Raw genomic sequence first — 13,286 nt, 5'->3', positions numbered from 1 at the left:
AGAAGTTGCACTCTCTGACATGTGAAGTTAGTTAGAGATTATCTCAACTTGTAACTTCGAATATTACTCTTGTTTTTTTAGGTATTTAGTTCTTATGAAGTACTACAATCTTATTTAATTTAGGAAACACTAGAAGACCAACATTTTTAGTATTAAAAAGTAGAGAATTGACTAGTATTAGTTCGAATGTAAAACAAAAATAAGACAAAAAGTATTAATATCTATCATTTTTCTTTAATTTTAACCATGCCGGATCTTACTCTTGTCAAGACACTATATGTCGCAAATATATTCCAAGGGTAACAACCCCATGAAAAGTAGCAGCGTTACTACAGAATTGGGGACATAACTTCTCTATAACCAATAAATATTTGGTGAATTTTAAAAATGTTGAAACATAGGAGTTAGGTAACAATTGTTTTCCATCGTATAACTTATAAAGACACAAAAACTTACTCATGAACCTTATAAAATACACCGGGACTAAACTCGAAACTCTAACCCAAGTTAACATAAGTACATAACAACACAAAGGGCCAGAAAAAAAAAAGGAAAAAGAAAAAAAGACCACCCATAATTAAAGAAGGATAAGACAAAGTTTACTAATCCTATTGTACAATCTGTGTAGAATGCCTGTGCTGCAATATGCAGGCAAATCAAAGAGAAAAGTATACTTTTTTGGTTCTATCATCTTTGCCCATTGTATGGGTATAGACTACAAAGCTTATTTATTTATTATGCTGATTCTCCACGATTATCCAGCATACATCTGCAATATGCAAAAATTGTTAAAAATGAAGAAATTGATTACATTTAGGATATCAAACAATACAATCAAAATTAAGGCTATAGATTACAAGGCACTAGTTTTACTTATAAATTAAGCATCATCATTTGAATCCATTTATACGAAGATTCTATCATTATATTCATGCCAAATCATGCAGCAGGTTTAAAAAAAAATTTAAAGTCTATATTAACATCAGAGCTAATTGAGAAGAATCTCAGTCAGTTTGTACTTCATATCATTCATGTTGAGATGAACATGGATAATGCTTGACAAAGTATCATACAAAAATTTCTGTTTAGATGCTTACCATCTTGATCTAATCCCAATTTTCCTTATGTCGCGCAATTGAATAGCTAAATCTTGAATAAATTGCTTTCCGTCATCTCCGCTTCGAAGAGAATTAAATATATGCTCAAGAAGATTATGATTAAATTCGATTGCTTCCAACCTTTCACTAAGGTCTGATATTTCATTTTCCAGAGCATCCAATTCGACTTCTTTCCTGGAATGATTGTTCCCATTACTATGAGAACAATCATCACTATCTAAAGAAGCTGAGCCATCCTTATCGGTATGATTTCCATTAGACATATTATTAACATTTTTCTGCATGGATGAATCAATTTCTTCTTCACCATTAGAAGATCCTTGTTGATCCAGTTTTTTTCCTTCAATCTTTTCGGAGGAAACCTCATTACCATAAAGTTCTTTAAGCCTATTTTGCAAGCTTTTCAAGCGATTCAAAATGCATTGCTTTTCCTCTTCAAAGTCTAAAGGTGAGGAGGTTGCACCAATGGGATCTTCATCACGGATTTTGGATACCTTGGTCAGCTTTGAACCGGAAGTGGTTACAGCATTTGTGATATCTGTGGCAGTTTTTTGTTCTGCAACATTTTCTACCTTCAAATTAGAAATTTGGACCATAGGCTCCTCTGGCCAGTTCTCCCTATAAAATTCCAGCTCTGCTTCTAAATCTTGTAGCTCTTTTTCCTTTTCCGTCAGTAGATCGTTAACTTTGTCCAATTCATCTCTATCATATTCTGCTTGCTCTTCCATCATTCTTAGATATTGCAGAGCTTCCATTTGCAGTGCTGCCTTCTCCTCCTGCAACCTGGTAATCATATTCATTGTTTGATTTGTGGCAATGGCAGAAGCATTTCTTTCTTCCTCCAGTTCCTTTTGCAAGGCCTCCAAGCATTTTTTGTCATACTCAATTTGTCGCTTCAATTGATCAATAATAGACTCCCCTTCAATTTCATTAACTTTGCTTCCATCCAGATATTCAAAATCAGATCCTACCGAGGATGAACTTGAAGGTGGCTTAACTTCATTTGAATCCGAGGCCTCAACGTGTCTCTCGGTGGACTGGACATGGTTCGCTAAAACCTCTGAGTTATCAGACCCACCAGCTGTGACGTTTTCTTTGGTGGAGACAGGAGACTGACTCATGTTGTTTGAGTTCTCTTGACTATGGCTTAAAGGAGAAGAATCACTTACCACTTTATCAGTTTCCACAGATGCTTTTTGTGTTGTATCAATCTTCTTTGTGTCTTTCCTATCCTCTTCGGTTGCAAGCTCCACACCACTTGATTTTGTAACATCTTCAGCTGGAAACATTTAAGAAATCAAATGTTAGATTAAATTTTCAATTGAAAAAACAGACACACAAGGAGAAAAGTTTACGTTTATTTAGTGATGCTCCAATGCCATCCAAAGTCATAAGCTCGGATATGGAAGTGGGAAGAGAATTCTGAGAAGGAGAAGTTGTTTTCACACCATCAGATTCTCTACGAGGAATTTTCTCTGCGTTAGGTGATGATGGAACATCGTCTAGTGAGATGAGCTCAGGCAGCTCGGAACTAGATTGATTTTCTGGCTTCAAATTAATTTCTTCCGGGACATCATGGTGCTTGCTAATCTTAGGTTCCTCAGATGAATCCGGACGTGACGGCATGGCTTTGGGGGAACTAATATTGGGATTTGGAAGATTCAAACCTCTTAGAACATGTCTTGGGGGAACTACTGGTTTAAATCGAGATGTATTGCCAGGTAATACACTAGCTACATCATCATCAGAAAATGGAAAATCAGACTCAGAATCAGAATACATTTTCGGCTCATTGTACACCATACGAGATGGTTGACGATGAGAACGCTTATCTTCTGATCCTGAAGATTGGCCCTTTGTTTTCTTCGAATTATCCCGGTGATTTGAACGGCTTTGCCTTGGCACTTGTGGCAAAGGAATGTATGGTGGCTTAATAAAAGTTCTCTTAGGTGATTTCAGTTGGATAGATCTCAGGGCATTTTGCTCTGACTTGCAAAGCTTGTAGCAGCCAGCACACGTACTCGGCCCCTTAGCGCCATTTAGCGAGTCTTTGGATAGAGACGGGCTTTGGGAACTAGAACCACCATTAACCATTCCCAATTTACCAACCAACAACTTGTGAGATTTCATGTTCGGTTTAGTGCTGGTAGTGCATGACAGAAGACAATCATCACACATTCTTTTTCCATCTGCAATCTTCCCATGAGCATGATATGAAGCCAGAGATGCTAGTTCGGATCTGTGGTCGCCGCAAAACAGGTTCTGATAGAACTCCTGCTTATCTTTACCAAAGAAACGATCCAGCCTAGTGCATAGCAAACAAGGGAATTGCAAATGGCAATACCTTGCAAACCTTGCAAGGAAATATGATAGCGCGGATTCGAAAAACAGCAGAAAGATCAAGAACCACTCACAAACTGCAGATGTAAGAAGGGTTGCTCCATGCACCCCCATTGTTCTGCCGAATGAAGTTCTGCTTCCACTAACTGCTGCCAACTCCGCTGCACGAATTTCTCTACAAATCCAATAGATTCATAGAGAAGATATGCGTTCCTCAGATACAGCCACCCAACTCAACCCAAAATTTATGAATCTATGTTATCATAAATCTCAAGGAGCTAGGGCTAGAAGGCTACATATAAACAAAGAAGCAAAAAATGGCCATCATGAGAAGTTAATCAAATTAAGATAAATGCATTAAATTGACACAAACATTTAACAATCAACAAGTTTTTCAGACATGATCATAATCACAGACAGCACAATCACAACAACAAATCAACAATAACAATAACATTAATTAAATTGAGCAACAACAAAAATCCCCAAAACTCCTCAGATAATGACACCAACAATCAAAACAAACAAATAAATAGGAACAAAAATGCAGGTTGAATTAAAAGAAAATAAATGATGAAAATGAAATGCACTCTTCCTCTTCCAACTGATTAATCATTACCTATTTAATAATTGGGGAATAGCCACAAGCACAAACGGTTGAACGAATTCAAACCAAACCCAACCATCACACATTATATCAACTAGCAACCGAAAATTAAATTATCATCATAAATATATAAAATAATTGTGAAACACAACAAAAAAAATAAATTCAAGAGGGAAAATTCTGCACCGAAGATTATGATTGCTATGCAAAATAATTACAAAAATTAACAGGATGAAATAAAAAATCATATACGAAATTGAAAACGGAGAAAAGTGTTTTACCTGTTTCTGCAACTTCAGGAGAAGGAGGGAGATGAGGAATAGAGGCAATTTCTGATCATATATGGAAAAGAATATGTATATCTTTTTTCGTTTGGGAAAAAATAGAATAAAATAAATAAATAATTAATAAAAAATAGAAAATACGGGGATGAAGAATAAGGCGCGGAGTGACATGCATGTCCCGCGCCGGTGGATCGAGTAACCGTTGAAAACAACGGCATTTGATTTGTTTGTTAGCAAATGAAAGAAAAAGAGATAAATAAGTAATTGTATAATGAAATATCTAATCAATAATTTATCTCTTACAACATGCTATATAGACAAATAATAATATTTGGCAAATTTGGCTAATCAAAATAAAGTTTGATGATACATAGAAATGCACATTGACCACGCTTCGTGACTTTATATTGACATATAAATATATATAATCAAATAGAAGCATAAATGATTCGCTTAAAATAGTCAAATAAAAAAAATAGTTCAGTTATACATTTAAGTGTTTTTGGCAATTAAATCTAATAAAATTGACCAAAACTCAACAAAAATTATTTTTATTATACCAACGTGTACACACGTCTATTTCAATAACGCAAATCCTTTTTTGTCTTCGTCTTTACGTTTGCGTTCTTCCTTCTTTTTCTTGATTTTCCTCCTTCTTCGTCTTCGCATTTCTCCTCCTCCTTCTTCTTCGTGTTCTTCTTTCTTCTTCTTTGTCTTCCTCCTTCTTCTTTTTCGCGTTCATTCTTCTTATTTGCGTATTTTCTCTCGATCGTCATTCTTTTATTGCTGCTATTGTTGCTGCATTTTTTCTTTTCTTCATTTTAATTGAGGTTAATTTGGATCCAGAAATAAATTTAATGTGTTTTTGTTGATGATTAATTCTTTTTGACTACTTGTTCAAAATTGAATTAATTTCGATTCATTTGTGAATTAATTGAGATTCACTTGATGCTGCTGATAAGTATTGACCAAATTTTTTATTCCTTAAGTAATTTCGATTCATTTCTTAGTTTAATTCAAGTTCATTTGGATCCAGAAATAAATTGTATGTGTTTTTGTTGATGATTGAGTCTTTTTTACTATTTGTTCAAAAATGAACTAATTTCGATTCATTTGTGTTAATTGAGGTTCACCTGATACTGCTGATAAGTATTGACCAAATTTTTTATTCCTTAAGTAATTTCAGTTCATTTCTTAGTTTATTTGAGGTTCATTTGGATCCAGAAATGAATTCGATGTGTTTTGTTGATAATTGAGTCTTTTTGACTGCTTGTTCAAAACTTAACTAATTGAATGGAATGGAGTGAAATCTAATGCAATTGAATAAAGTGATAATGAATAATTTCATTCTTCTTTGCTAAGAATTTGGTCAATACTTATCAGTAACATCAAGTGAATCTCAATTAACACACAAATGAATCGAAATTAGTTCATATTTGAACAAACAGTTAAAAAGACTCAATCATTAACAAAAATACATCAAATTCATTTTGGATCCAAATTAATCTCAATTAAACTAAGAAATGAATCAAAATTTCCTAAAAAATAAAAAATTTGATCAATACTTATCAGCAGCATTAAGTGAACCTCAATTAACACACAAATGAACCGAAATAAACTAAAAAATAAACCGAAATTATATAATGATGGCATCAGAGAAATCAAAACTAATAAAAATGTTAGCAAAATTTGGTTTTATTGATGATGATGATAACGAAAACGAAAAAGAAAAAGAAAAAGAAAAAGACGCAACATTAGGGAGAAAAAGAAGAAGGAGAAGGAGAAGAAAAAGAAGAAGAACTTGCGTGTGCAAATTTGGAAGAAGAAGAAGAAAGAGGAGGAGGAGAAGAAGAAGGGAAGAAGAAGAACCTGCGTGTGTAAATTTGGAAAAAAAAAAGAAGAAGAAGGAAACAGAGAAAGAGAAGGAAACGGAGAAGGAGAAGGGGTCACGTGATTCAAAAAGTTGTTATAACAACTTGATTAGATTTGGTTAAGTATTTTGCTTGGATGTAGAGTTTTATTCGAAAAAAATATAAGAAGAGAAAGTACAATTATTTAAGGGAATTAGCGTTAGGGATAAGATATAGTTGGAGCGGAAACGAACCAAATAATTTTATGTGAACAAAATAAGTCAAGAGAGAGTAACACTAATATTTTAACGTGAAAATTTTTTCTTCAGGGCAAAAAACTATGGGCCAACACTCCGAAAAATATCCACTGTATTAAAGATAATTGGTGGATGTTACAATACTCCTATATTGTTTGGAGTTTTAAAATCTCTTTACATTATTAGTGTGATAATATGCATTGGCACAGTATTCTAAAAAGTAATTAATGGAGCTCTTATTGTACCTTGATAATATCATTAAATAATTAATGCCAAAAAATTATATTCAAAAATATAACGGGCTTAAAATGGCCCAAATTAAAATAATAGTCTTAATTTAAACAAATTTTAAATAAAAAGGAAAAAAAAAATAGGTATAAATGTTAACTTTTGTTTAACTCTTTAAAAAGAGTTTTAATACTCCAAAACTTCAAGGAGCATTAAATCAGGCGCCACCCTAAGATAATTACAATATAGTGAACCGCAGTAAAATACTCTCTTACTATAATTATTAGTATCTAGTGAGCACTAGAGAGTATAATCAAATTCTAATGTGTATCATTCACAACACACTGAATTTTCTCACACACTTTCTATAATATTACACTCACTGATACAAGAAAACTCACTCAAAACTAAAAATAAAAACACACGAAGCCTTGAAGAAGAATGCTTCATTGCTTGTGTTTTGTGTTTGATGCAAAAGAAGAGTTCATTGTGCTCTATTTATAGTCGAAGTCAATGAACTACAACCACTCCTTCCTTCCATTATTTTATTACTAATCTCTTCAATAATAAAAGACTACTCCACTTCAGATGCTCCAACCACTTTGCTTCGGTGGATTGATAATGCAAGTCATTATTAACAATTCTCCACCTTGACTTGCATTGTCATTTGTCTTTAATTTCTGCAAATATTAACCAAGTTCACGCAATGCTTAAGCTTGTCAATCAACAACGGTTTGGTTATCACGTCGGCTGGATTTTCAGTTATAGCTATTGATGAGTCCATATTTGATGATGAATTTTGATTTAATTTGGATGGATTTCATCATATAAACTCACACTTAATCACCAAAATAGCATACTTTTGTGTTTGATCCCTAAATTGAACATAAATGTAAAAGCATGCATTTTTTGCTCAAATTGAATAATTTAATTCCACTTTTATTCCATTCGATGCCGTGATATGTTTGTTGAGTGCTTTCAGATCATAGAGGCATGAATGACTTGGTAAAAGTGGAAGAGAAGCATGCAATTGGAAAAAAACATGAAGAAAACAAAGAATAAAAACATTTCAGAGTGTGTCCATGCACACTTTCTGTGCCTACGCACAAGGGTCAAAATCAACACCTGTACCCACGCACAGAATGAAAATCAGTAAGTGTGCGTACGCACAAGTACCAGTGCATAACTTTATTAATGAAGCACGTGGCTCGCGATTTTGGAGCTATTTTGGCCTAATTTTTGGAGTGCTGAAGCCTTTTGGAAGTGCTATATCAAAGGGGAATGAAGACATATCAAGGCATTAGGTTTTTATTAGGTTTTCATTAGTTTTAGGAAGCTTCCATAGTTAATTAAGAGTAGGAGTAATGTAGTATAGAATTTCTCTCTTAGGGTTTATTTAACTTTCATTGTAATATTTTATAGTCAAGTTTTTTGTGGATTTTGCTCAACTCTTTTGTGAGTACTCTTTAATTTCTCTTTAATTACATCACTTTTGCTTTTACGTCCTTTTGGTTCAAGTTAGTTGTTAATATTTGCAATTTTAGTTTTTTGAAGTTTTGATTGATGAATTTAATGTTTTATGCTTTATATATGCTTGTTTGATTGTCTATTGTTGATATTGTGAATAGTTGGTTATAGTTTCCTATTTTCCTTTACAATTTCTCATGTTTTGCTTTTATGCCCACCAAGTGTTTGTGAAAATGCCACTTGGTAATTTTGAGTAGATTTTCACACCTTGACTTAGGATTTGAGTTCCTAGAATACTAGAGTCATAATGTCCGACACCGTATCGCTATTTTTTTTGAAAACCGGAAATAAATACTTTACCTTAAAAAAAACAAATAAGCATAGATTCATATACAAGACTTCTTACACAATAGCTTATAATGTAATACACATATAAAACATACAATTCCTATCCCTCTTATAAATATTGTAACAACAAAGACGAGGGAAGAAAAATAATCTAATCAATACAATATCTTATAAACCAAAACGCAGTATAGCCCTTCGTAATGCTCCTTCATCCGATTCCTGAAAAGGTAAAGTTGTAGGGAGTGAGAACCTAACCACACGGTCTCACAATGGAGTTTCAGAATTGTCATAAGAAGATATTTAATAAGAAAACTATTTTCAAGTTCACTGATTATCATTGCCTTATGAATCCTTTTAAAAACCAATAGCTAATGGTTCAAAACATTTTCAAAGAAACAATGTTTAATCTTTCAAAAATCCAAAATCTTTCTTTTCTTATAAGAAAATCTCAATCAGAAACCAACCACGCAATCAATCAACACAATCATTAATTCAGCACCAAAGTTCATTCTCAAATGTAGCACACCAGGACAAACACAGACAAGATAGACAAGGAAAGCACAGGTTTAGGTAGCAGTTACAGCAAATAGTTCAGGTAGCAGTTAAGAACAATTTAACAATTAGGCACACCAAAACACGTTCAAACCCAAGAAAAGCATACAAATGCATATGATGCATGCCTGTCCTATGGCTAATGAGCTCATCTGTCGATTATCCAGCCAACCCGACAAGTCCGAAAACCTTAGACTGTCCCCCGACGTGCATCCTCAAGCCCGATCACCCTTACGTCATAGGATCAACAGAGTATCGAGTTTCAACCTGGTACACATGGTGGCAAGCCACGGTACTTTACCCAGGGAACTCGTGTCTCAGATAATTTCAAATTTATAAGCCATATGGATAATTCATTCAACATTCATCAACATCTAAGTCATTCTCAATATCATCATCATTCGTCAATCCATATCTCATTTTCAAATTTATTCGAAAATCATATTTCAAAGTCAATCCTCATCATCCTTCTTCCCATTTCGTTCATCAATAATCCCAATTCAAAACACAATTCTTTCTTTGATAAATAAATCAATCTTAAAACATATAATGTTTAAAACCAAATCTTTTCAGATAATACTTTAAGCGAAACTTTCAATTTTATAAAATTTCGCCAGTATCTCCTCTAAAACTCGGACACTGCCACCCTTTTCGGGTCCCATCCAAACATTTCTCAAACCTTTTCTCAACCATTTTCAAATCTCAATCATTTTCCAAAATTCAACTAGTTCCAATATCAAATTATTTTCAAATCGAACCAATTCCAATAATAAAACTCTTTTTAAAATCAAACCAGCTCAAATATTAAATCATTTATAAAATCAGACTAACTCAAAAATCAAACCGCTTCGAGAATCAATTTATTTTCATATCTCAAATCATTTCCAAAAATTGACTCATTTACATTACCAAATAAATTCCAAAACTAAGAAAATTCACTTTTCATAATAATCAAGTAAATAACATTTCAAACCAATTTCTTATCAACAACCGTACACCACTCACGCAATCAAGCAACCAATAATTCAGTCTAACAAACCATCACATCCACAAGACAAATATAATCACAGAAACATATCTTTTTGCATCAATATCTATTTATAACAACTCTGTAATATAAAATATATTTTAAGAAAAATCTCTACCTCGATAAATCGAAACACATAGCCCAAATGCCTCGCAGAGTTCCTTTCGCCTCAACCCAAATTAACGGCAGCCAAAACCTCGGCTCTGCTTGCTCTCTCAAAAGTAGAAACAGCTTCAAACGCCACAAACAAACTCAGATTCTAACTCCTAAAACCATTAACATCGCAAATACTTTATTACACGGAACAAAACACTAACGCAGGAAATTTTGACACAGAAATACTTACTGAACTAGTGAAACAAAGCAGCCGCGAACTCCGAGCACGACATGCAAGCATCGATGTACAACCCTATGACAGACAATGCCACAACACCTCAGCGTAAAATAACAGAATACTAAATGAAAGGCTTTTCGAAACAAAAACGCTTACCGCAACAAAGGAAGAGCGACTAAACCGAGTAGCAGCAGTTCCAATGGTGGTCCCGGCAACACCCACGCCACACCCGATGGACCAGAATGGCGGCAACAACGGTGCAGAAGTTCAGAACAACAAGCAGTTGCGGCGGACGACTGAAATAAACATGCAGTGACAATAAAGGTTCCCGAAATCCAAAAGAACAGAAACCAAACTTTAAAACCCTTACCGACAGTGCATTCTCCGGCGGCGGCATCAGGGTCTCAAGCGACAGAAGCGGTGGTGGATGGCGCGGGTCTCCTTTCTCTCCTCTGCTCTCGTGCTTTCTCTCTCTCACTCTTTGGACCCGATGGCTTCCCTCTCGACGACACGGCGGTGGCAGACACGGCTGGAGGATGCGACGATCGCGGCTGGCTTCACGTTGGACGGCGGCGATGGGAATGGCGAGCAGCGGTGGCGAAGATGTGGCGGCTCCAAGCCCGTGACCTCCCCTCACTCGCCAGCCATCTCTCTGCGCGATGTCAACGGCGACGGCGACGTGGTGAGGATGAACGGCGACGGGAAACAGAAGCGGCAGCTTCCTGGACAGCGGCGGCGGCGCAAGCAGCAGGACGCAATGGCAGCGGCGGTCCGCGATGATGGTAGGACCTCCTCCACCGGCCTCCCCTCTCTCAGATCTCCCTTCCCTGTTTTCGTCTTCTTTCTTTTCTGAAGTTGTTGCTGTGTGTGTGAAGAAGAGTGTGGTGCGTTGTGTGTGTGTGTGAGTGAGGAGAGTGGCGGCAGGTGTGGGTGAGGTGAGTGTGTGGTTAGAAATTAGGGTTAGGGATAGTTTAGTAATTTTGAATAAAATTAGGGGTAATAGAGTAATTGAAAATCTATTTTAATCTAATAATAATATTTATAAAAATACTATCTAAATTATCTTTAATAAAGTAATTTCTGAAATTAAAGCTACAAATACATAATTGAATTTAAAATTAGTTTATAATAAACCTTTTCAAAAGTTCTGGGTCTTATACTAACTCTAGGTCAAACGTACTTATAGTAGCTAATAGGACTCGAATAGAGATATGCTTTGCAATAGGAGAGAATACTTCGTTGAAGTCGATACCCTCCTTCTGAGTAAAGCCTTTTGCAAACCCATTTGCAGTCCAGAAATTCCTTCTTTTCTTTTGAAAACCCATTTGCATCCAATTACTCTTTTTCCCTTTGGAAGTTGTACTAGCTCCTATGTCTGATTTTTATGAAGAGACTCAATTTTCTCTTTCATTACGGATAGCCACTACTTTGACTCCATGTTGTGAATTACTTCATGATAGGAGTTTGGTTCATTTCCTACCACGTCATCTGTCATAGCCAATGCAAAAGCTATAAGATGTGCCTTTACTGAGTCAAATACACAAGAAGTTGAATCTTATATCTTTTTGGCTTATGAACTTGTTGCTTCTCTCTACTAGTAGCAATACTATATGGTTCTACTTTTCTGGTTTCTTCACCAGTAACTCTATCATCGAATTCATCTGCTTGTTCTTCTTCAGGTTAAGTAGTCCCTAGAGTGCTAGGCAGAATTTTTTCTTCTTCTTGCTTCATCTTTCTATTGTCAACTTCTAGCTCTACCTGCTTCTGGACACCATGATCTATTTCTGCGTTATCTATTTTAAATTTCTGCTTTTAATTTATCATTGATGCCTCATCAAAAATGACATCTCTGCTAACAATGATTTTTGAGAAAACTGTCTTTTCTGTACACCACAATCTATAGCTTTTCACCCCTCGTACATACCTTAGAAATATGCATTTTCTTGCCCTCGCCTCAAGTGTACCATAACTCACATGGGCATATGCAGGGCAACCAAATATCTTCAAATCAAAATAATTAACGGGTCGACTAGACCATACCTCTTGTGAAATTTTCAGATCAATTGCAGTTGATGGAGATCGATTAATCAAGTACACAGCTGTATTGATGGCCTTAGCCCAAAATGATTTAGGAAGACCAACATTGATTCGCATGCATCATGCACGCTCTAAAAGTGTTCTATTCATTTGTTCTGCAACTCTGTTTTGTTGTTTTGTTCCTGGTATAGTATGGTGCCTCACTATACCATTATCTCTACAGAACTCTATAAATTCTTGACTGCAAAATTTTTTGCCATTGTCAGTTCTCAATCGCTTGACTAATTGCCCGGTTGGCTTCTCAACCATGAATTTCCATTGCTTGAATCTTTCAAACACTTCATCTTTATTCTTTAGGAAATAGACCCAAACTTTTCTGGAATAATCATCAATTGGTGTGAGAAAATAGCAAGCTCTACCTAGAGAATTGACAGGGATAGGACCCCACACATCTAAATAGATGTAGTCCAATATCCCCTTGCTATTATGCTTTTCAGTGCTAAACTTTACTCGTTTCTGTTTTTCAAAGATAGAGTTTTACAGAAACCAAGATTGTAATTCTTCGAGCCTTTTAACAAGCCTTTGTTAGCAAGTATGGACATTCTTTTCTTACTCATGTGCCATAATCATGTAGCATTATTATCATTCTTTTTAGAGAATAGAACAACAGCACTTTTGCTTACTGTGCTTTTTTGCAATATGTAGATCTCTCAGTGTAACTTTTCTTTCATCACCACCATCGAACCTTTGAATACCTTCAAGAAATTTTCCTTGCCTATGAATTTGTAACCATTTTTAACTATGGCGCTCAACGAGATTAGATTTCTCTCCAATTCT

The 13,286-nt window shown here is 35.2% G+C and overlaps 1 protein-coding gene across 1 annotated transcript; it reads right to left on the bottom strand.

Moving 5' to 3' along the window:
* On the bottom strand, positions 547 to 4,496 carry LOC107624984 (myosin-binding protein 3-like). The gene is made up of 4 exons (XM_016327488.2): positions 4,347 to 4,496; positions 2,474 to 3,750; positions 1,098 to 2,397; positions 547 to 769 (listed from the first exon to the last, which is right to left on the bottom strand). Coding segments are annotated over exons 2-4 (2,400 nt in total). The 5' UTR covers positions 3,573 to 3,750; positions 4,347 to 4,496; the 3' UTR covers positions 547 to 768.

This window comes from Arachis ipaensis, chromosome B02 (genome assembly GCF_000816755.2).
Source record: "Arachis ipaensis cultivar K30076 chromosome B02, Araip1.1, whole genome shotgun sequence".
In the NCBI taxonomy this organism is placed as follows: Eukaryota; Viridiplantae; Streptophyta; class Magnoliopsida; order Fabales; family Fabaceae; genus Arachis; species Arachis ipaensis.
This window is presented reverse-complemented; position numbering and strand designations above follow the sequence as displayed.

Bases quoted from the DNA above. Each gene is read 5' to 3' on its own strand.
- LOC107624984 (XM_016327488.2), bottom strand. From the start codon at position 3,572: ATGGGGGTGCATGGAGCAACCCTTCTTACATCTGCAGTTTGTGAGTGG. The intron at 2,398-2,473 runs GTAAACTTTTCT...AAATGTTTCCAG, and splicing joins TGGAGCATCACTAAATAAAC to CTGAAGATGTTACAAAATCA.